Source organism: Rhinopithecus bieti, unplaced genomic scaffold, assembly GCF_001698545.2.
Source record: "Rhinopithecus bieti isolate Rb0 unplaced genomic scaffold, ASM169854v2 scaffold_18354, whole genome shotgun sequence".
Classification (NCBI taxonomy): Eukaryota; Metazoa; Chordata; class Mammalia; order Primates; family Cercopithecidae; genus Rhinopithecus; species Rhinopithecus bieti.
In genome coordinates this window covers 1,568,416-1,588,687 of record NW_016809835.1, presented here as the reverse complement: position 1 = coordinate 1,588,687, position 20,272 = coordinate 1,568,416, and the positions used below count along the sequence as shown (strand labels likewise).

The following is a 20,272-nucleotide window of genomic DNA, read 5'->3' as shown; positions in this document are numbered from 1 at the left end:
TTTTTTTTCTGAGACAGAGTCTCACTCTGTCGCCCAAGCTGGAGTGCAGTGGTGCGATCTCAGCTCACTGCAACCTCCACCTCCCGGGTTCAAACAATTCTCCTGCCTCAGCCTCCTGAGTACCCAGGATTATAGATGGGTGCCACCACGCCTGGCTAATTTTTGTATTTTTAATAGAGATGGGGTTTCACCATGTTGACCAGGCTGGTCTGAAACTCCTGACCTCAAGTGATCTGCCTGCCTCAGTCTCCCCAAGTGCTGGGATAACAGGCGTGAGCCACCGTGCCCGGCCTTTTTGGCTTTTAAATTATCTTGATCCTTTCATAGTTCATAAGTGTGATAATTGGGTTTTCATGTTGATTTATGAGATGTATCTTTGGCACATTACTCTCCTGACATGAGATTTAAATTTTTTTTTTTATCTTGTGACAATTTAACTTTTTTGACATATAAAAACTGTATGTATTTATTTGTTTGAGATGGAGTCACACTCTGTCACTCAGCCTGGAGTGCAGTGGCGTAATCTCGGCTCACTGCAACCTCCGCCTCCTGGGTTCAAGTGATTCTCCTGCCTCAGCCTCCCAAGTAGCTGTGATTACAGGCCTGCACCACCACACCTGGCTAATTTTTGTATTTTTAGTAGAAACGGGGTTTCACCATGTTGACCCAGGTTGGTCTCGAACTCCTGACCTCAAGTGATCCACCCACTTTGGCCTCCCAAAGTCCTGGGATTACAGGCATGAGCCACCACGCCAGACCCTTAAAAATTGTATATATTTAAGGTGTACAATTTGATGTTTAGATATACATTGCGAAATGATTACATTCCACATATTACCTCTACCTAGTTACCATTTTTGTACACTTGGCCAACATCATCCCATTCTCCCCTTCCTCCACAGATATTTCTTGTATACTATATAGAAGCCAAGGGTATTTGGGGGGAAGCCCTCAAAGTTCCTTTGATAGACTTTATATATATATATACTATATACATGTAAGCCATTTAGCAACTGTAGATGCTTAATAAAGAATACTGGAGGCCGGGTGCAGTGGCTCACACCTGTAATCCCAGCACTTTGGGAGGCCGAGGTGGTCAGATTGATTATGAGGTAGGCGTTTAAGACCAGCCTGGCCAACATGGTGAAACCCCGTCTTTACTAAAAATACAACAATTAGCCAGATGTGGTGGCGGGCACCTGTAATCCCAGCTACTCGGGAGACTGAGGCAGGAGAATTGCTTGAACCTGGGAGGTGGAGGTTGCAGTGAGCTGAGATCGTGCCACTGCACTCCAGCCTGGGTGACAGAGCAAGACTCTTTGTTTAAAAAAAAAAAAAAAATACTGGAGGCTGGGCAAGGTGGTTCACACCTGTAATCCCAGCATTTTGGGATGCCAGAGGCAGGCAGAATATCTTGAGCTCAGGAGTTCGAGACCAGCCTGCACAATATGCTGCAAACACAGCCTCTACAAAACATACAAAAACTAACCGGGCGTGGTGGCGCGCCCCTGTGGTCCTAGGTACTTGGGAGGTTTAGGCGGGAGGATCGCTTGAGCTCGGGAGGTCGAGGCTGCAATAAGCCGAGATGGCGCCACTGCACTCTGGTGACAGAGCGGGATTCTGTCTCAAAACAAACAAAAAAGGTTGGGGGATCAAATGTCTTCTAGTGTTTAAGGATCTGCCTTCCTTCCCGCCCCCATGTTTGTCTTCCCTTGTTTGTCTTTATATAGATCAAGCAGGTTTTAAATTCCTAGTAGGAGCTTACCATTTACTTTTCCAGTGGGCGGGGGTGGGGGGGGCGGGAATACACACACACACACACACACATACACACACTGGAGTTAGAGACCAGCCTAAGCAACATGCCAAAACCCCGTCTCAACTAAATATACAAAAAATAGCTGGGCGTGGTGGCGCACGCCTATAGTCCTAGCTACTGGGGAGGCTGAGGTGGGAGGATCACTGGAGCCCAAGAAATCGAGGCTGCAGTGAGCCGGGTCGCGCCGCTGCACTCCAGCCTGAGTGACAGGGCGAGGCTATGTCTCAAAACAAAAACAAAAAACAAAAAAAAGAAAGGAAATATATAACACAGTGAAATGAAAGGATTGAGGGAAATTAAAATTACACGCCACAAAGGTGGGAGGGCGATAACCACTCGTACAAAGCGTGCGAAGTTACTTCAAGCGGTCCTCCAGGCCACCGTGCTGTTCCGCTCCCAGAAGCCCCGGGCGGCGGAAGTCGTCACTCGAAGAAGGGAAGGGGCTCCACGCTGCGCACCCCCAACTTTACCATGGCGATGAGCAGCGGCGGCAGTGGTGGCGGCGTCCTGGAGCAGGAGGATTCCGTGCTGTTCCGGCGCGGCACAGGCCAGGTGAGGTCGCGGACCCCGCAGTCTCCCTACCGGCGCTCGCAGCACCCTTCTTCCGGCCAGACTCTCCTTCCACAGCCGCGGGACGGCATCAAGTCAATCCGCTCACTGGAGTTGTCCGCGTTTTTCTACGTCTTTTCCCACTCCGTTCCCTGCGAACCCCATCCGTAAGCTCCTTCCTCGAGCAGTTTGGGCTCCTTGATGGCGTTGAGTGGAGGCCCTGCCGCGACTTGGCAGTAACTTATTTTGTTCACCCGTCTCTGGCTGGTGTCGGGGAGGTGAGGGCATTAGGCCAGGGTGAAGCAGGGAAACCACTTAGGAGTCTGTTAAGATGATCTGGACTTTAGATCAAGATGTTATTAACAGAGTTAAAGTATTTGGATTATGGATATATTTTGAAATCGGAGGCAACAGGTTTTTCAGATAGATTCGATAATGGAGGTTATCCTGAATAGTTGAAAAGATACAGTTGCTTTTTACTGAGATAGGAAAGAGCAGATTGCCAGTAGAGCAGATTTCTCAGGAGTTCAGTCTTGGGCATAGCATGGTGGGGGTGAATTTGACTGGAGTGAGTTGGAGAATAGGAGAAGAGAAATCCAAGGCAACATTTGACCAGCCTGGGCAACATAGTGTGACTCCGAGTCCACAAAAATTAAAAACACAAAATTTACACAGGCGTTGTGGTGCGCGCCTGTGGTCCCAGCTACTTAGAAGGTTCAGGTCTTGGAAGGCTCAGGGAGGTGGAGGCTGCAGTGAGCTGTGATTGCGCCTCTGGGTGACAGAGCCAGACCCTGTCTTAAAATAAACAAAAACATCGGTAGACATATTTCAAGGAATTTTATTTAAAAAAAATTTTTTTTTAGAGACAAGGTCACTCCCTGTGGCCCAGGCTGGAGTGCAGTGGCGTGATCCTAGCTCATTGTAGCATTAGTCTCTTGGCCTCAAGCGACCCTCCTGCTTCAGCCTTTGGAGTAGCTGGGACTGAAGGAGTGAGCCACCACGAAATTTTATTATAAATGGAGGGTAGAGAAATTGGGCAATAAATGGAGGGGAAAGTGAGTTAAGAGGAATTTTAATTGTGTGTGTGGTTTTGAGAGAGGGGGGTCTTGCTCTGTTGCCTAGGCTGCTGGGGTGCCAGTGGCGCAATCATGAATCACTACAGCCTTGGGCTCCTGGGCTCAAGCTATCCTCCCACCTTTGCCTCCCAAAGTGCTGGGATTACTGGTGTGAGCCACTGCACTAAGATGGGAGCAACGTGTTTCAGCATGTTTGTGGTTTGATGGGAAAGATAAGAATGGGAAAGTTGATGTTGGAAAGAAGAGAATTGCTAGAGCAATGTCCTAGAGTAGGTAAGACGGGATGGATTTGGCCTTTGTTGGAAACATTAGCGGTTCTTTTGGTGACAGCTATATAGTTACACATCTATGATATGTGAATGGGCAGATAGGATGGCAGGAGATTTTGAAAGTTCTCTTGATTCTTACTGTTCTCTTAGTGAAAGAAGCAAGGTTATCAGCTAGGAGCTAGGATGAGAGAGGAAAGAGAAGTTGGGAAGTAGATAGTTCTTTAGAAGAGTGGGCAAGGCCGGGCGCGGTGGGCTCAAGGCCTGTAATCCAGCACTTTGGGAGCCGAGAGGGCGATCACGAGGGTCAGGGTTTGAGACCATCCTGGCTAACACGGTGAAACCCCGTTCTCTACTGAAAAATACAAAAAGCTAGCCGGCGAGGTGGCTGGCGCTGTAGTCCCAGCTACTGGGGGAGCTTGGAGGCCAGGAGTAATGGGGCGTAAACCCGGGAGGCGGAGCTTGCAGGTGAGCTGAGATCCGGCCACTGCCACTCCAGCCCTGCGCGACAGAGCAAGACTCGTCTTCAAAAAAAAAAATTGAGTGGGCAGAGGATTGGACAGGGAAGTTTAGTGGAAATGTTGCTAGGCAACATTAAAAGGGGGCCTACTTGAGATTGTTAGTCATGAGTTGAAGGCAGACCAGGACAGCAAGATTGTGTGTATGGAGGGCAGCCACAGGAGTAATGGAGAGTTGAAATTTACGGTTTGTAGTTTTACCAGTGGATATGAAGAAGTGAGGGGGAGAGTACAAACCAGTTATCTTAACCATTGACCGTGGATTTATGCTGGCTAAGAAAGGAAATGGAGGATATTAAGACCTAAGAGGACAGTTGTAAAGTGGAGCGATCGGCCTGGGCTTGTGGCTCACTCCTGTAATCCCAGCACTTTGCCTTGGCCGAGCGGGCCAGATCAAAGGTCAGGGTTCGGGACCAGCCCGGCCAATATGGTGAACCCCTGTCTCTTTACTAAAAATACAAAAATTAGCGGGCGTGGTTGCACATATCTGTAATCCCAGCCTACTCGGGAGACCGAGGCAGAAAAATTTACTTGAACCTGGGACGGCGGAGGTTGCGAGAGCCAAGATCATGCCTTTGCGCACTCCAGCCTTGGGCAACAAGAGCAAATCCATCTTAAAAAGTAAAAACAAATTAGCTGGGTGTGTGGCACATGCCTGTGCATCCCAGCCTTACTATGGGAGGTGAGGCAGGAGGTACTTGAACAGTTAAAGGCAGCAGTTGCAGTGGAAGCTGACAATCGCGCACTTGCAATCCAGCTGGGCGACAGAGCAAGACTCGGTCTCGGGGAAAAAAAAATTAGCTGGACTGTTGGTGGCAGGTGGCCTGTAGTCCCAGCTACTAAGGAGGCTGAGCAGGAAAATCGCTTGAACCTGGGATGTGGAGGTGCGTGAGCTGGTCATGCACTGCATCAGCCTGGGTGACAGAACGAGACTGTTTAAAAAAAGTGAAGAGGATTCAATGTATTGGCAGTCCTTAGGTGAGTGGAAGTATTGTCCCCCCCATTACCACTAGTAGGAGTAAGTTGCAGAGCTTAGTAAGGTGATGGGTTAAAGAGAGTGGGATTCTTTGAAACGTTTATGGAGAGGTTGTGGTTATGGGTTTAAGTAATACTGTTGAAGCGAGTGAGTAGCTGAGATTTGGGGATGTGTCAGTTCAGTCTACACGTGTACAAAGAATACTAGCCAGGTATTTATTAAGGATAAGAGGTTTGTTTGGCTCACAGTCTGCGGCCTGTACAGGCTTCTCTTTGGAGGCCTAAGGAAACTTACAGTCTGGCAGAAGGTGAAGGGGAGCAGCACAGTTTCGTGGTGACCAGAGGAAGAGAGAGAGAAGGGGGAGTGTACATACCTTACAACAGATTCTTGTGAGAACTCTTATCGGAGACAGCCTGGGGGATGTGCTAAATCATTGGGAGATCACCCCATGACCCGTCGCCTCATTATTCATGCCACCCCAACCCACCTGGGGATCACAATTCGCATGAATTTGGGGTGGGGGACAGAGCAAACAATCATGGGATGTACAAGATTGTGGTGGAGAGGAGTTTAGAACCCTGCAAATATAGGGTAGTTTGAAGGATCATTTTACATGGGATTTTAATCACCAAAATTATGGCAGTGTGGCCCCAGTGTTGGAGGAGAGAACGTGCAATGTAAATTTAAGGACGATGGGAAGAGTGCTCAGGATGCTGTGGATGACTGCCAGTGGAAGTGATATAGATTGAGTCTGGTGACAAGATTTTCCTTCCCCCCAGACAGGGCTCTCTTTCTTTTGCCCAGATGGGAGTGCAGTGGCGCGATCACAGCTCACTACAACCTCCTCCCAGGCTCAAGTGATTCTCCCACTTCAGCCTCTCAGGTAGCTGGAACTACAGGCACTGACCACCATGCCTGGCTACTTTTTGTCAGGATTTTCAAAGCTGGGAATTTTTAGAGGGGAATGGAGGAGAATAATCTGGAAGTGCAAGTAAGGAGCAGGGAAGATTTCTTTCCCACATCTCTGTTAGGTACCGTGATATGAAGAGTGTGGAGGAGAAAAGAGGAAACATCTAACATTTGAGATGACTGTGAAGGAAAAGACATCCTCGGGGAGTTGGATTTTACTTAGAGCGAGAAATGAAGGGATGATTCAGAGGTTAAAGAGTGGGATTTTGTTATTTACTTAAGGAAGCACAGTGGAAGTTTCAGGAAGTGGTAAGAGAAGGTAGAAGATGGCAGGGTGTTGGGAATAATTTGAGAAATCTCAGCTGCTGGAAGTGACTGAGAATCAGATGTAAAAGCAGTCCTGATGTTCTGTTCTGGGTGCCGTTGCTGTGTAACGAATCTGCCAAAACTTAGTGGCTTGAAACAACAAAGAACATTTTATTATTTCTCATTGTTTCTGTGGGTCAGGAATTTGTGAGGGCCTTGCTGGGCAGTTTTCGTGCAGCTGTCTCGTGGTTGTGCCTACATAGTTGCTAGAGCTTCAGTAGCTGGGGACTGAGCAACTAGGGATTGGCGGGCTATCTCTTGTTTTCAAGTAGTCTCATGAAGATTTCTTTATGTGGTTTCAATGTGTGGGCTGGTTTGGATTTCCTTATAGCATAGTGGCCTCAGTTGGATTGATGTTTTGTGATCCTTCTCATCCCTCCTTGTCCTGTCCCCAGACAACCACTGATCTACTTTCTGTCACCATAGATTAGCCTGCATTTTTAAGAATTTTAGAAGCATGGAATGATAAGTACCTTTTTTGTCATGTTTCTTTTACTTAGCATAGCTATTTTGATTTTCATCCATTTTATTGCTGAGTAGTGTTCCATTGCATGTATATACTATACTGTATCCATCGCTTAGTTGTGAACATTTGGGCTTTTTCCAGTTTGGGACTGTTAACAAGTAGAACCACTGTGAATATTAGTGTATAAGACTTCGTACAGCCAAGGCTGGCAGATCACTTGAGCCCAGGAGTTTGAGACCAGCCTGGGAAAAATGGTGAAGCCCCTGTCTTTTATTTTAAAATCAAAATTAACATTTTTTTATAAAAAAATTTTAAAAGACTTTATATAGACATAAACGCTTTCATTTTCTTGAGTAAATACTTAGGTCACAGGGTAGATGTATTTTTAAGTCTTTAAGGAGCTGTCAAACTCTTCTTCAAAGTGGTGGTTGCACCATTTTACTTTTGAATGTAACAGAGTTTAATTGAGCAAAGAACAATTCAAAAGTTAGACAGCCCCTAGAATAGGTTCAGAACAGCTCCCCCGTTTTGCATTTTTACCAGCAATGTATGAAAGTTCCATTTGCTCAGTGTCCCTGCAAACACTTGGTATGGTCAGTCTGTTTAATTTTAGGCATTATAATAGATGTAGTGGCGTCTTGTGATTTTAATTAGCGTTTCCTAATGACCAGTGCTGCTGTTGATCCTTTCATGAGCTTATTTGCCATCCGTATATCTTCTTTGGTGAAGTGTCTGTTCAAATCATTTGGGTTTTTTTGTTTTTGTTTTTTTTTGGAGACAGTGTCTCACTCTGTCACCTAGGCTGTTGTGCAGTGGTGCAGTCACACAGCCTACTGCAGCCTCCACCTCCTGCGCACAATCTTCTTGCCTCAGCCTTCTGAGTAGCTGAAATTACAAGCACCCCCCCCCATGCCTGGCTATTTTTTTTTTTTTTTTTTTTTAGACACTTAGGTCTGTAATCCATTTTGAGGTAATTCTTATATATGGCTCAATGTAGGTGGAAATTTGGTTTGTTTTTGCATAAGGATTTCCAATAGTTTTACCATCATTTCTTGAAACTACTATGCTTTCTCTGTTAAACCACATTTGTAACTTTAGTTAAAATCAGTCATAATATTACAGGGCTATTTCTGACTCTAAATTCTGTTACATTGTCTATTAGCCTATATTGATGTCAGTACTACACTTTTAATTACTATAGCTTCAGAGTATGTCTTGTAAACCAAAAATAAAATCATAGGGACCCCCCTGCACAACCAACTGAATGGACCCATCCTCTCAGCCAAGGGCATTCCAAAATTAACCTGAAAAACTAGTTCAAGCCATGATGGAAGGGGGAGTTGAACATGTCTCATCACACCCTCCTCCCCTTTTGGAATTACTGATAGAACAGACTCTTGAAGTCTGATAAGAAACATTTACAGCCTACCCTCTCTGAAGCCTGCTACCTGGTAGCTTCATCTGCATGATAAAACCTTTGTCTCCACAACCCCTTATGGTAACCCAAACATTCCTTTCTGTTGATAATAACTCTTTCAAGTAGTGGCCAATTAGAAAATCTTTAAATCTTCCTTTGAGGTAGAAACCTCCCTACCCCCACTTTGAGTTGTCCCGCCTTTCACAACAGAACTCATATACATCTTACATATATTGATTGGTGCTGCATGTCTCCCTAAAATGTATAAAACAAAGCTGTACCCCACCACCTTGGGGACGTGTCATCAGGACCTCCTGAGGCTGTGTCATAGGTGCGTCTTTAACCTTGGCAAAATAAACTTTCTAAATTGATTGAAACCTGTCTCAGCTACTTTTGGTTTACAGTCTTAAAGTTAGGTAATGTAAATTGTCCAGCTTTGGTTTCTTTGTGTCCTTAGTATTTCCATATAAATTTTAGAAACAGCTTTTCAATTTAATATACTACTTTTCTCTTAGATCCACAATTAAATATATTTGATGCTAACAATTCTGGTTTTTTGTTTTTTTGTTTTTTTTGTTTTTCTGAGACAGAGTTTCACTCTTGTTGCCCAGGCTGGAGTGCAGTGGCGCGATCTTGGCTCATCACAACCTCCACCTCCTAGGTTAAAGCAGTTCTCCTGCCTCAGCCTCCCGAGTAGCTGGGATTATAGGCATGCACCACCACGCCCAGCTAATTTTGTATTTTTAGTAGAGATAGGGTTTCTCCATGTTTATCAGGCTGGTCTCGAACTCCTGACCTCAGGTGATCCACCCACTTCGGCCTCCCAAAGTGTTGGGATTACAGGCGTGAGCCACTGCGTCTGGCCAGTTGTGTTTTTTTTTTTTTTTTTTTTTTTTTGAGACGGAGTCTCACTCTGTCGCCTGGGCTGGAGTGCAGTGGCCGGATCTCAGCTCACTGCAAGCTCCGCCTCCCGGGTTCACGCCATTCTCCTGCCTCAGCCTCCCGAGTAGCTGGGACTACAGGCGCCCGCCACCTCGCCCGGCTAGTTTTTTGTATTTTTTAGTAGAGACGGGGTTTCACCGTGTTAGCCAGGATGGTCTCGATCTCCTGACCTCGTGATCCGCCCGTCTCGGCCTCCCAAAGTGCTGGGATTACAGGCTTGAGCCACCGCGCCCGGCCAGTTGTGTTATTTTTAAAACCCAAGTTTCCCTGGTCAATCTTGGTTGGATGAAGCTTATTTTCAGTAGATTGCCCTGGAAAGGCTAGTGAGTACAGTATTCTACATTTTAAACTTTTCTTAGTCTTGCTACTTCAAGACAGCTAGGCTGCATGTAAAATTCTTGGCTCATACTTTTTCCCCATAAATTTCTATGAGAAACTCTAATGATAACTGATTTTTTTTATTTTGTAACTTAGTCTTTTTGCTTAGAGGCTCTGAGGATGGGAGGGAGGTTCTTCCTCCCATACCTAGGAATTTTTCTTTTTTTTAAATTCCTGACCGCTAGACCACCAGGGAGATTGTTTTGTTTTTATTCTTCAGGGACCCCATGTGTACATATGTTAAATAAATACTGTTTGCCAACTTATAAACCATTTTGCTTTTTATTTATTTTTATTCCTTTAGTTCTTTTTCATGCCTTTGCTTTAGTGCTCCTTAGGTTTTCAGTCAGATATATTTGTCCTTGGGTACCTTGTAATCAGTATTACTTTTTCTTCTGTCAGTTTGTTTTCTGTTTGTTTTGAAATTACTTGTTTCCTGGTCTGGCAATAACAGTTGAGATATGAGGATTTTGAGTTGCCGTCTGTCTGTGTATCTTGCTTTAAGACTGCACTCTTCTATTTTTTTTTTTGAGACGGAGTCTCACTCTGTCGCCTGGGCTGGAGTGCAGTGGCCGGATCTCAGCTCACTGCAAGCTCCGCCTCCCGGGTTGACGCCATTCTCCTGCCTCAGCCTCCCGAGTAGCTGAGACTACAGGCGCCCGCCACCTCGCCCGACTAGTTTTTTGTATTTTTTAGTAGAGACGGGGTTTCACCGTGTTAGCCAGGATGGTCTCGATCTCCTGACCTCGTGATCCGCCCGTCTCGGCCTCCCAAAGTGCTGGGATTACAGGCTTGAGCCACCGCGCCCGGCCTGCACTCTTCTATTGATATCACTGTCCTCTGATTCTGTGATTTCTTTATTTATTCAGGACCACCCTTCATTTTCTACTGTTTGCTTCCTTTTTTTTTTTTTTTTTTTTTTTTTGAGGTGGAGTCTCACTCTATCACTCAGGCTGGAGTGCAGTGGTGTGATCTTGGCTCACTGCAACCTCTGCCTCCCGGGTTCCAGCAATTCTCCTGCCTCAGCCTCCCAAGTAGTTGAGACTACAGGTGCACACCACCATGCCCGGCTAAGTTTTGTATTTTTAATAGAGATGGGGTTTTGCTGCATTGGCAGGCTGGTCTCAAACTCCTGACCTCAAGTAATCCACCCACCTCTGCATCCCAAAGTGCTGGGATTACAGTCATGAGCCGCCGTGCCTGGCCTCCCCCGCCTACCTCCCCCCCCTTTTTTTTTTCAAGACAGAGATTACAGGTGTGAGCCACTGGACCCCAGCCTGTTTTTATTCCTTTTACCACATCTCCAAGGAACATCTTCCCTTCCAAGTGGGAATGTAACCTTAAACAAGTCAGTTAACCTCTTTGTGATTACTTTTCTTATCTGCAAAGTGACTTAATGATTTTAAGTACTTTTTTTTTTTTTTAAGACAGGGTCTCACTCTGTCACCCTGGCTGGAGTGCAGTGGCATGATCTCTGATTTCCACTCACTGCAATCTCCTCTTCCCTGGTTCAAGCGGTCCTCCCACCTTAGCCTTCTGAATAGCTGGGACTACAGATATGAACCACCACGCCCAGCTAATTTTGTACTTTTGTAGAGATGGGGTTTTCCCATATTGCCCAGGTTGGAATTATAAGTACTTTTTATCGTACAGCAAGATTGACAGTTTTATATTGGAACACGTTTATCTCTATATAATAGAGATTAACAGGAAAATGACAAGGCTGGGTGTGGTGGCTCATGCCAATAATCCCAGCACTTTGGGAGGCTGAGGTGGGAGGATCACTTAAGGTCAGGAGTTTGAGACCAGTCTTGCCAAGATGATGAAAGCCCATGTCTACTAAAAATGCAGAAATTAGCCCAGCTTGATGGTGGGAGCCTGTAATCCCAGCTACTTGAGAGACTGAGGCATGAGAATCACTTGAACCTGGGCGGCAGAGGTTGCAGTGAGCTGAGATCGTGCCACTGCACTCCAGCCTGGGTGGCAGAGCGAGACTCTTGTCTCAAGAGAAAGCAAACAAATTAAAAAAAAAAAGAAAAAAAGAAAATGACAGAAAGTAATATTACAACTCAGTGAATTTTATAACAAACTTTTTTGGAATTCATTGGCTAATACTGTACCAAATCCAAAATACTCTATAGTATACCAAATCCAACTCTACCTTATAGTATGAATTGGATTCTATTTGGACTTGTCTCACTGATCCCTCAAACAGTGTGTTTTATTTTTTATTGAAGTAAAAAAATTTGTCATTTTAGCCATTTTTAAGTATATAGTTCAGTAACATTAAGTATGTTCATGTTGTTGTGCAATAGATCTTTGGAACTTTTTCATCTTACAACCTGAAACTCTACATTAGCAAATCCCCATTTCTCCTTCCACTTAGCCCATGGTAATCATCATTCTTTCTAATTCTATAAGTTTGACTATTTTAGTTACCTCACATGAGTAAATTCTTTTTTTTTTTTTTTTTAGACAGTCTTGCTTCGTTGCCTAGGCTGGAGTGCAGTGGCACGATCTCAGCTCACTCTAAGCTCCGCCTCCTGGGTTCACACCATTCTCCTGCCTCAGCCTCCCAAATAGCTGGGACTACAGATGCCTACCACCACACCCTGCTAATTTTTTGTATTTTTAGTAGAGACAGGGTTTCACCGTGTTAGCCAGGCCAGGATGGTCTCAATCTCCTGACCTCGTGATCCACCCGCCTTAGTCTCCCAAAGTGCTGGGATTACAGGCATTAGCCACTGTGCCTGGCCTCACATAAGTAAATTCTTATAGTGTGTTTATTTTTGCTTCCAGGCCTTTTTTGTTGTCCTTGTTCATGCTCTTACTTGGAATGTGTTCTATTTTGTCTACCTGTGCAAATCGTATTGGTTTTTTGGTTTTTTTCTTCCCCCCCCCCCCAAAGTCTTAATTTGTTACCCAGGCTGGAGTGCAGCAGCACCATCTCCACTCACTGCATCCTTGACTTCCTGGGCTCAAGTGACCCTCTCGTCTCAGTCCTGCAGGTGGCTGGGACTACAGGCGTGTGCCACCATGGCCAGCTAAATTTGTTTTTTGTTTGTTTGTTTTTGAGATGGAGTCTCACTCTGTCGCCCAGGCTGGAGTGCAGTGGCACAATCTCAGCTCACTGCAATCTCTGCCGCCTGGGTTCAACCAATTCTCCTGCCTCAGCCTCCTGAGCAGCTGGAATTACAGGTGCCTGCCACCATGCCAGCTTATTTTTGTAGTTTTAGTAGAGATGAGGTTTCACCTTGTTGGCCATGCTGATCTCGAACTCCTGACCTCGTGATCTGCCTGCCTCGACCTCCCAAAGTGCTGGAATTACAGGCGTGAGCCACCATACCCGGCCAAAATTTTTGTATTTTTAGTAGACACAAGGTTCTTACCCTGTTGCCTAGGCTGGTCTCGAACTCCTGAACTCAAGCAATTCACCTACCTTGGCCTCCCAAAATGCTGGGATTACAAGCCACTGTGCCCAGCCTAAATCCTGTTGGGTTTTTTTGTTTTGTTTTGTTTTGTTCTGTTTGTTTTTTGAGACAGAGTCTCGGTATGTCTCAGGCTGGAGAGCAGTGGCGCAATCTTGGCTCACTGCACCCTCCACCTCCCAGGTTCAAGTGATTCTCCTGCCTCAGCCTCCCAAGTACCTGGGATTACAGGCATGTGCTACCATGTCCAGCTAATTTTTGTATTTTTAGTAGAGACAGGGTTTCACCATGTTGGCCAGGCTGGTCTCGAACTCCTGACCTCGTGATCTGCCTACCTCGGCCACCCAAAGTGCTGGGATTACAGGCGTGAGTGGTTTTTATTTCTTAGGTCAGTTTCCTGCATATGATCTTTCAGTATACATTAGTTTCTTTCCTTTTTAATTAAAATACTGTTTGTATTTCACATTTTGATGTTTGTTCAGATTTGTTTTATATTGTTTTTTGTTTTGTCTTGTGTGATAGTCTTAAATCCCTAGTTAGATCATAACTGAACAGTAACATGTTTCTATATATCTCTCAGTGACTTGCACAGTGCTAGTAGTGCTAAAAAAGTATTTATTATTATTATTTTGTCGTCGTTGTTGTTGTTAGACAGGGTCTTGCTCTGTCACCCAGGCTAGAGAGCAATGGGAAAATCATTGCTTACTGCAACCTCCAACAACTGGGCTCATGTAATTCTCCTGCCTCAGCCTCCCAATTAGCTGGGATTACAGGCATGAGCTACCATGTCTGGACAAAAATATTTCTAGGTGTGGTGGCTCGTGCCTGTAATTCCCACACTTGGGAAGCTGAGTGAGGCTGGAGAATGACTTGAGCCTAGGAGTTCGAGACCAGCTTGGCTAAGATGGCGAGACCCCATCTCTAAAAAAATTTTAAAAACTAGCCAGGCATGGTGGCATGCACCTATATTCTCAGTGGGCTGAGGTGGAGGGTCGTTTGAACACAGGAATTTGAGGGGAGAAAAAAGGCAGAGAAAGAGAGAGAGAGAAGTGAAGAAAGGAAGGAGGGAGGGAGAGAAGAAAGAAACAAAATAAAGGAAAAGAAAGAAAGAAAACTGGTACCAGGAAAGCAGGAAAGGGAAATGGAAGTAAAAAATAATAATAAAAATAAAATGAAAATTGGTTAGTCACTATTAACAATTTTGTATCCTTATAATCTGGAAACATTATAATTTCAAAAGAAAAAATATTCTTTGGATCATAGGTTCTGAGGTCAGAACAGCTTTCCCATAGTCTAGATGAAGTCAAGTTTTTTCTGATCTTAATTGAAATAAGTGTAGCTGGCCTTGAACAAATCTACTCATGGTCTGTGGATAGGAATTAAATTGTAGGGGCATTCACTTTATGGCATTCATTCTTAGAACATTTACCTATGTCCAGCTTTTGAAGTAAAGTCACATAACCTCTAAGCAGGTAAGTTTCCTGCGGCTTTATTTAGGATTTTAAATACTCATTTTCAGTTTAATTTAGTTATGTTTAGATTAAGATGACTGTTGGTACTAACATACATTTTCTGATTAAACCTATCTGAACATGAGTTGTTTTTATTTCTTACCCTTTCCAGAGCGATGATTCTGACATTTGGGATGATACAGCATTGATAAAAGCGTATGATAAAGCTGTGGCTTCATTTAAGGTATGAAATGCTTACTTAGTCGTTTTCTTATTTTCTCTTGTTATTCATTTGGAAGGGAATTGGTAACATACAGTAAAGTGTTAAAGTACATGTTACTCAGTTTTCATTTTGAAGATTAGATGGTAATATGAGTTAGTTAAATCAGGTGATATCTTCCTTTAGAAGTTGATAGTTTATATATGTCATCCTTTTTATGAAGGCAATTTAAGTAAAATTTAAAATATTTATTCCTACCTGGGCATGGTGGCTCACTCCTGTAATCTCAGCACTTTGAGAAGCCGAGGCGGGTGGATCACCTGAGGTCAGGAGTTCGAGACCAGCCTGGCCAACATGGTGAAACCCCATCTTTAATAAAAATACAAAAATTAGCCAAGTGTGGTGGCACGTGCCTGTAATCCCAGCTGCTTGGGACACTGAGGCAGGAGAATCACTTGAACCTGGGAGGCAGAGGTTGCAGTGAGCCAAGATCGCACCTCTGCACTCCAGCCTGGGCGATAGAGTGAGACTCCATCGCAGAAAACAAACAAAAAGTGTATTCCTTTTAGTATTTTTACATTGTATCAAACTATAGAATTGAGATTAATAGGAAAGGGACAACCTGGATTATAATTTTAAACATTTAACAAGCATTTAATAAAATAATGATGAAGATAAATAGCATTAGTATGGCAATTAATACTTGTAGCATGCTGACAGTACTCTATGTGCTTTGCATATATTAAATTAATCTAATCATCCCAAATCCTGTAAGTTGGGTATCAAGTCAAGTGTTCCTATTGGATAGGAATATACAGTTCTTTTAGGAAGTGTAGTATGGTTCTGTGTCTCAAGACACTTATACAGTTGGCCAACATCATCACCTTCTCCATTCTCTGAGATATTTAGTCTTACTGAGCACTAAATAAGGGTCATCAATAGTCCAGGCTACCTTGAACAGAGCATATACTCATACAGTATATAAAGAGTACCAAGCATACAGAGTTGATGTCTTTCTCATAGTTACTCTTGTAACGTGAGCTAAGGATCAGACCTCCGTGTCACCTTTGTAACTAATTTCTAGATTTTTTTTTTTTTTGAGATGGGGTCTTGCCGTGTCACCCAGGCTAGAGTGTGTAGTGGCATGATCATGCCTCATTGGAGCATTCAACTCACGAGCTCAAACAATCCTCCTACCTCAGCTTCCTGAGTAGTTGGGACCACAGGTGTGTGCCATCACACCCAGCTCATTTTTGTTTTCTTTGTAGAGATGCAGTCTCACCCTGTTGCCCAGGCTGGCCTGGAACTCCTGAGCTTAAAAGATCCCTCCGCCTTGACCTCCCAAAGTGCTGGGATTACAGGCATGAGCCAGTGCACCCGGCCTAGATTTTTAAATGTGCTTTCCAGTATACACTGAAACTAGAAGTCAACTAAAGAATTACCAAGAGAGTTCTATAAAATAGAGATTGAAATGGGGCTCAGTGTGGGGTGGGTTGGTTATATTTCAGGGAGATGTAATCTGAGTAAAGGAAGAAAAGAACTGATGCGGGGAAACGATTGTTTTAGTAGTGAGTTTGAGTATGAATTAAGTTGAGATTGAGTTATATTTCAGGGAGATGTAATCTGAGTAAAGGAAGAAAAGAACTGATGCGGGGAAACGATTGTTTTAGTAGTGAGTTTGAGTATGAATTAAGTTGAGATTGAGTTTGAATTAAGTTGAGGTTGTATATGAATTAAGTTGAGGTTGAGTTTGAGGTATGAATTAAGATATGAAATTGATCATTGGAAATGTTAGATTGAGAACAGTCAGAGCTGGATTAATAGCTTCATAAGTGTGTTTGCAGACTGTTGTAACTAATAAGAATAGATGGCCTTGGCTGGGTGCGGTGGCTCATGCCTGTAATCCGAGCACTTTGGGAGGCCGAGGCAAGCAAACCACGAGGTCAGGAGTTCAAGACCAGCCTGGCCAACGTGGTGAAACCCCGTCTTTACTAAAGATACAAAAATTAGCTGGGCATGGTGGTACACACCTGTAATCCCAGCTACTCAGGAGGCTGAGGCAGGGGAATCGCTTGAATCCGGGAGGCGGAGGTTGCAGTGAGCTGAGATCAGCGCGACTGCACTCCAGACTGGTGACAGAGTGAGACTCTGTGTTAAAATAAAAAAAAGATGGCCTTAAGCAAGTAAAGAAGGATGGCCAGCTCTTACTGGGAATGCCTAAATCTAAGGCTTGATCAGAAGTAATGAAACCATTGGGGCCCTACATTGCCATGACATCCAAGGGGCCATGCATATCAGGAATAAAGATAATTAACAGGGTCTAATGTTACAGAGAGGTTGAGAGGAAGGAGATTTGATTAAAAGGGTCTTTAGAGCTGATATAATCAGATGTATGATGCCTTTAAGAGCAGTTTTTATAGTGTAGGGAGTGGTCAAAAGAGGAAATAGATGCTTTCTGAGGTGATGGAGCCTTGAGACTAGCTTATAATGGTAACTGGGTTGTGTTGTGACTTTTATTCTGTGCACCACCCTGTAACATACACATTTTTATTCCTATTTTCATAGCATGCTCTAAAGAATGGTGACATTTGTGAAACTTCAGGTAAACCAAAAACCACACCTAAAAGAAAACCTGCTAAGAAGAATAAAAGCCAAAAGAAGAATACTGCAGCTCCCTTAAAACAGGTTATTTTAAAATGTTGAGATTTAACTTCAAAGGATGTCTTGTTAGTCCTTATTTAATAGTGTAAAATGTCTTTAACTTAAGTGATTAGTACAGTGTTTATGTTGACACATAATTACACAACTTCAAAAACAACTATTAAATTTTCTGTTATTTAGGAACATGCATGTTAGTCATGAAAGTATAAAGAATTAGATGGGAATGATAAATGCTAAAATCAGGACATGTGTTCCATTTGTGAGTGGAAGGCAGGGAGAAGGTGCCGTTTGGGAGGAGTACCCAAGAGCCGTAAGCTGAATTGGCAGTGTTTTACATCTTAAGCTGAGAGATTTTTTTCCCCTTTTGCTTCAAAAACCCTGAAACTATTAATTCCAAGGAACCCAGAAGTCTAGGTGGATTATTTCTGCTAGTTAAAAACAGTAGTCCTGAAAGCTGAATATTTTGGTGTCTTTTGAGGCAACTTTAGTTTCATCACTACCAAGGGGAAGAGAGCTGACAGTTGACGAGCACTTGGTCTAGGCCAGTCCAGAGTGCTGGGCACCATATGCATTTTCTCTCCCTCCTGCTGTTCACCACAAATATGGGAGGTAGCTTATATTATAGCCATCTAATAAGATAGGGAAACTAAGACTCAAAGAGATTCAGAAACTTGTACATGATTATAAAAGCGAGAGAGTTGGAATTCAGATTTATGTATTTAGACCCCAAGCCTTTCTCATTACATTATTTTGCCTTCCAAGTCTCTACCCTCTATCCTTTGCCTCCACACTGATCAAAACAAGATGTTAGTTTGCCCTCTTCAAAAGAAATGTGTGCATGTATATATCTTTGATTTCTTTTGTAGTGGAAAGTTGGGGACAAATGTTCTGCCATTTGGTCAGAAGACGGTTGCATTTACCCAGCTACCATTGCTTCAGTTGATTTTAAGAGAGAAACCTGTGTTGTGGTTTACACTGGATATGGAAATAGAGAGGAGCAAAATCTGTCCGATCTACTGTCCCCAATCTCTGAAGTAGCTAATAATATAGAACAGAATGCTCAAGAGGTAAGGATACAAAAAAAAAATTCAATTTCTTGAAGCAGAGACTAGATGAGAAACTGTTAAATAGTATATAAACTGTTAAATAGCTACTCGGGAGACTGAGGCAGTTTGATCCACTAAGGCATTAATTTTTTCTTAATGACACCCTTATAACAAAAACCTGCATATTTTTTCTTTTTAAAGAATGAAAATGAAAGCCAAGTTTCAACAGATGAAAGTGAGAACTCCAGGTCTCCTGGAAGTAAATCAGATAACATCAAGTCCAAATCTGCTCCATGGAACTCTTTTCTCCCTCCACCACCCCCCATGCCAGGGCCAAGACTTGGACCAGGAAAGGTAAACCTTCTATGAAAGGTTTTCCAGAAAATAGTTAATATCGGGACATATAACCTCTCTGTTAACTAATTTGTAGCTCTCCCGTGAAATTTTTATAGCTTAAATACACAAGAATTTTTTGAAAAGCAAATAAGATGATGCAAAATAGTTAATTTTTTAAAAAAACTTAGACACTGCAGTGGATGCAACAATGCTTTATATGAAAGATTTATCTGGTTACTTTTGTGGAGTATTAGGTATTAGACTGATAATTAGCACACTTATTTAAGTTAGAAAGTATAATCGTGGGCCAGATGCGGTGGCTCACGCCTGTAATCCCAGCACTTTGGAAGGCCAAGGCGGGCGGATCACGAGGTCAGGAGATGGAGACCATCCTGGCTAACACGGTGAAACCCCATCTTTAGTAAAAATACAAAAATATTAGCCAGGCATGGTGGCAGACACCTGTAGTCCCAGCTACTCGGGAGACTGAGGCAGGAGAATGGCGTTAACCTGGGAGGCAGAGCTTGCACTGAGTCAAGATCGTGCCACTGCACTCCAACCTGGACGACAGAACGAGACTCTGTCTCAAAAAAAAAGAAAGTGTAATAATAATTTATCATTAGCTGGATGATATGCTGTTGTTTCCCATGTCACCTGTATAAGATATGTAAAATGAGAACACTTTATTTACATCTAATACAGATAAAATCCTGAGGCACTCTCAGATTGTTTTTTAGAGTTCAGATGTAAATATGGTTTTCATTTATGGTCGTTTTGGTTATAAGTAACAGAAATCAACTCTAAAAAGATTTTATTATAGGTTAGATTATGTCATGGAACCTAAGGGCTTCTCCCTTTCTAGTTCTTTTGTGTAAAGCAGTGATTTCTTCCATGGAGGGGATGGTATTTAGGCTTTTTTTTTTTTTTTTTTTTTTGAGATGGAGTCTTGCTCTTTTGCTCAGGCTGGAGTGCAGTGGCGCCATCTCAGCTCACTGCAACTTCCACCTCCTGGATTCAAGCGATTCTCCTGCCTCAGCCTCCTAAGTAGCTGAGATTAAAGGCACCCACCACTGCACCCGGCTAATTTTGTATTTTTAGTAGAGACGGGGTTTCACCATGTTGGCCAGGCTGCTCTTAAACTCCTGACCTCAAGTGATCTCCCCACCTTGGCCTTCCAAAATGCTAGGATTACAGGCGCCTGGCCTAGGCAATCATGTTTAAAAATCAAGCATGACTCATCAAAAGTTTTAAGATTTTCTGGGATAATGTTTTTATTAGGCTTACATTATATTGTAGTTTTTTGACTCTAAAATGATGTACCTTCTTAGAATATGTATATCATGCTTCATTGGTCTCAGGGGGCTGATTTTTATAAGGTGAGAGATTTGCTAGTTTTCACAGTATGTGCTCTAAGTTAGCATATATAGCTAAACAGGCTTTCATAAAAA

General features: G+C 43.4%; 1 protein-coding gene across 1 annotated transcript in view; it reads left to right on the top strand.

Annotated features, from left to right (window-relative positions):
- Window positions 1-2,134: 2,134 nt before the first annotated feature.
- The window catches only part of LOC108541157 (survival motor neuron protein), a 32,517-nt gene continuing 14,379 nt past the window's right edge, over window positions 2,135-20,272 (top strand). The window contains exons 1-5 of the mRNA XM_017890589.1: window positions 2,135-2,371; window positions 14,734-14,805; window positions 17,347-17,466; window positions 18,309-18,509; window positions 18,690-18,842. Coding sequence (XP_017746078.1) covers window positions 2,291-2,371; window positions 14,734-14,805; window positions 17,347-17,466; window positions 18,309-18,509; window positions 18,690-18,842 — 627 coding nt within the window. The 5' untranslated portion in view covers window positions 2,135-2,290. The remainder of the gene's footprint in view (window positions 2,372-14,733; window positions 14,806-17,346; window positions 17,467-18,308; window positions 18,510-18,689; window positions 18,843-20,272) is intronic.